A 3,685-nucleotide genomic window follows, 5' to 3' on the forward strand; every position below is an offset into this window, starting at 1 on the left:
CCTGGATATTTTGTGACTTTTCTGCGCTGCAGTGTAACATGTACATATGAGTTTGTTTATAAACAACGTTACCAACTTAAAAAGCCGTGGATGTATATTCATGATATCTTGTGGGTTGGCGTGGGGAAACCGAAAGGCTTTCCAGCGCATTCCTACGAAACTACGGCAAGACTTCCGGGCTTGAGATCTAGTGTTTTGGAAGTGATGTAGTCGTGGTTTTTGGGTGTCGGGTAGCTTTGGAGCGTGGGATATGTGCCGGAAGTTTTGGCTCTATTGTCAGGGTATGAGAAACATAGATAGAGAGCGTATAATACAATGAGAGAGAGAGAGAGAGAGAGAGAGGTACATAAGACATTGACCAAGGAAGGAATCTCATGGTGGTGAATAATAACATTAACTAATGTTTTATTTATTTATTTTTTTATTTATTAAGGTTCTCGCGGGCAAACACACATTCACCCGAATTTTGACCTTATTACACACGTCAGGCTTACCAAAGCCACACAAAACACATAATAACAATAGCTGCATACGAACAACGACTTGTAGATTCCAGTTAACATGTGTATAACATTCATAATAGATTAAAATCAACGTATTGGAAAACGGTACCGAGTTACAAGAAGTACAGGTAATGGCTAACAACAAGTGTTAATAGCACTACTGTGTAACCTTCTTGTTGTAGAGACGGATGGCGCTATGGAGGAAGGACTTGCTGAGTCTCTTAGTACGGGCTTTTGGTAAACTGATTGTCCTAGAGTTTCTAAGTGTGAGTCCCGTGGCCCCAGTTCTTGTGGGTGGAACCATGTCATGCAGGGGGTGGTCTTCCTTGAGCATGCGTTCAAACAGCTGTACCGCTGCATCCTCCCGTCTGACCTTCAGTGTTGGCAAGTCGGGCACACTGCGTCTACCTCCAAGGGAGATTATGCGCAGGGCCCGGCGCTGTACCCTCTCGATGGCCAGTTCCTGCCCCTTACTGCACCCGACCAGTATAACATGGCCATACTCAAGTACTGGACGTACAAGTGACAGGTATATCTGTATCAGGTCCGTTACACTGGTACCTTGCTTCGTCAACAGACGCAGATAATGTAGTCTGCGCGATGCTTTACTGATCATTGCAGAGATCTGTTCGTCGAAGGTGAGGTTCTTGTCCATGTAGAAACCTAGTCCTTTGGCACAGTCAACGGACGGAACTGGTTGGCCTCCAAGTGTGATCATAGGTGGAATCGGAGCAGATTTGCTGAAGCAGATCTGGAGAAGCAAACTCTTCCCACCGTTCAGCGTCATCCTGTTGTCTACTGTCCAGGAGTTAAGATGAGTAGACTCCTCTTCCACAGTTGTATCCTGATCAGCTGAAGGCACAGGAATAGTCCTCGACAGGGAAACGTCATCGGCATATCCAACATCCATGGTGTCGTTATGCACGGTGGAGCGTGTGCTCATGAACAGCAATCAGCATAATCAAAATGAAGGATACACAAATGCCAAAACTTCAATGTTACCAAATATTTTGCCTTCAAAATGAAATCTATAATCTGCTTTTGTACAAAAAGGAATTCCCAAGAACCCCGAGTAAAATTATATTGCTATATATGCACAATTAGCATGATTGATGATCTTGAAAAGTTTTCGTTACGTTTTGTGTTTGTTATTGTCTTTTATATTAATTTATATGTTTGGTTCCTGCAAACTGTCAGGCTGGGCCCGGAGTGGAAAAATGTGACCATAGCTTGACTTAGCGATGCACATCTTGACCGTGAAGTTGTTTTTCCGTGAAGTTGTTGCGATTGACAAAGAACATTCCACAGCAACTAACATTACATCTAAGGCAAAGATTTTACCGATGCCATATGAGATTATCTCCGATGCCATATGATACTGAATTTCGACGTTTGAAAAAATTAAGATGATTTTGCCTCCTTGAAATTCATGCAAAGATTCTAAAATGTAACGTTATTAACTTGTTAATACTTGCTATGTTCACCGAGCTGTGAATTTATTGTAGATGCCACCCATGTGAGTCTTACCAGTGAACTTTGGACAGTTCATTTCCGCATGCGTAGTTGAACGACATTACCTAATACACGGGGGAATCCCCGGTTGCCGTTCCATTTCCAAAGTCTCAGACCTAAAGCGTTGTGGACGTTTCAGACGTTAATTTTCTGTCTTTCCAGAGTAACGCGAATGTAAGTCCTTTGTTAATACGGCAACACACTATAGCAGTTCGCTGACGGAGTAATTCATTAATTCTGCTCTCTGTCTGTAGTCAATATGCCTAATGTGTATATGGCCTCCTTTGGTCAATATATGCCTAGTATTGCGTCACTTTTCTAACAGCTTTAATCTACAGCATTTTCATAAGTCTTTCCGCCAATTCAGTAACAGCTAGTCCTCAGAGCTTGAAGACGCTGGCTGTACACTGAGTAAAATGTACTTAACTTTTCTTTCTATCTGTAATTGCAATGTCCTTACAAGCTAGTCTGTAGTACAGTTAAGCATGCAGATTTACAGAAATAAAGTTCTTCTGTGGGGCAGTTTGAGAGACTGGATCAGTGGATAGAGAATTTTGCGCTTTCCGCGAATATTGCGGAAATTTAGATTGCAAATATTCGAACTGTAGACATATGAAGTAGGCTGGAACTTATTCTTGATATCAACTTCATCAATTACTGGATGATGTTATTTGTACTGAATTTTTTAAACTGTGTGGCGCAGGAAAGTAGAAATACTACCCCACCCTCTTTTTAAATATTTGTTTTCTTCATAGATCGTTGTGATCCCAAGATGGCGACGACTAAATCAACATTCTTTGTTTGTGTAACAATGGCAGCATATTTAACTGCGCCGATTCAAAGTTGCCCGACGAAGTGCACCTGTGAAGAGCCGTCTCAAGGCCGTGTCTTTGTTGTTTGTAAGGGTCAAGGTTTAACATCCATCCCGATGGGACTTCCCAAAAACACATCTAAACTGAACCTTTCGCATAACAATTTCACAATCCTTGACTTCGGCATGTTGTCCGATCTACACCGACTGTATGAAATTGACCTGTCTTGGAATGAAATAAGCATGTTCCGCGGATCATTCGATATGATAAAAAACGTATACATGTTCGATCTCTCTCATAACAATATCGAGTTTCTCCCTCGTAAAACGTTTAAAAATGCGTTCCACGAATTTAAATCTATCAGTTTGCGGGGAAACCCATTCAACTGTGACTGTAATCAATGGAACAGCGACCTCTGTGATTGTAGCGATGATATTTTCAGTTGCACATGCACCATGCAATGGTTAAAAGAAATGATTATCAACTTTCTTTCGAGCGACGAGTATATGTTTGGGGCCACTCTCTGCCAGAAGCCAGCCGCACTTCATAACGTGCCTATAACACGGGTTAACTTTATGCCGCACGTATGTGAAACTAAGTATCAGAAGATAGTAGGTGGGACTGTAGGAGCAGTTGCACTAATCATAGCCGTAGTTGCCGTTTACGCATTGTACAAATTGAAAAAGTGTTGCCATTGTTACGACGAAACAAACGAGAATGTCGGGCGAAACATTGAAGAAGTGCAGTGCGAGTTAACTGTGTGCGACCCTAGACATCCAAATGTCTGTCCTGCGTCTGCATACCCGTATCAAGGTAAGTCATTCAGCTCCGTTCAAAGCAGTCGTTCAGTTCCTTGAA

At 42.1% G+C, this 3,685-nt stretch overlaps 1 protein-coding gene across 1 annotated transcript; it reads right to left on the minus strand.

Moving 5' to 3' along the window:
• Positions 1-660: 660 nt before the first annotated feature.
• On the minus strand, positions 661-1,413 carry LOC118408398. Its single transcript, XM_035809168.1, has one exon. It carries the CDS (start codon positions 1,411-1,413, stop codon positions 661-663), a length of 753 nt encoding a protein of 250 aa, XP_035665061.1.
• Positions 1,414-3,685: the final 2,272 nt, after the last annotated feature.

This window comes from Branchiostoma floridae, unplaced genomic scaffold (assembly GCF_000003815.2).
Source record: "Branchiostoma floridae strain S238N-H82 unplaced genomic scaffold, Bfl_VNyyK Sc7u5tJ_1582, whole genome shotgun sequence".
NCBI classification, from domain to species: Eukaryota; Metazoa; Chordata; class Leptocardii; order Amphioxiformes; family Branchiostomatidae; genus Branchiostoma; species Branchiostoma floridae.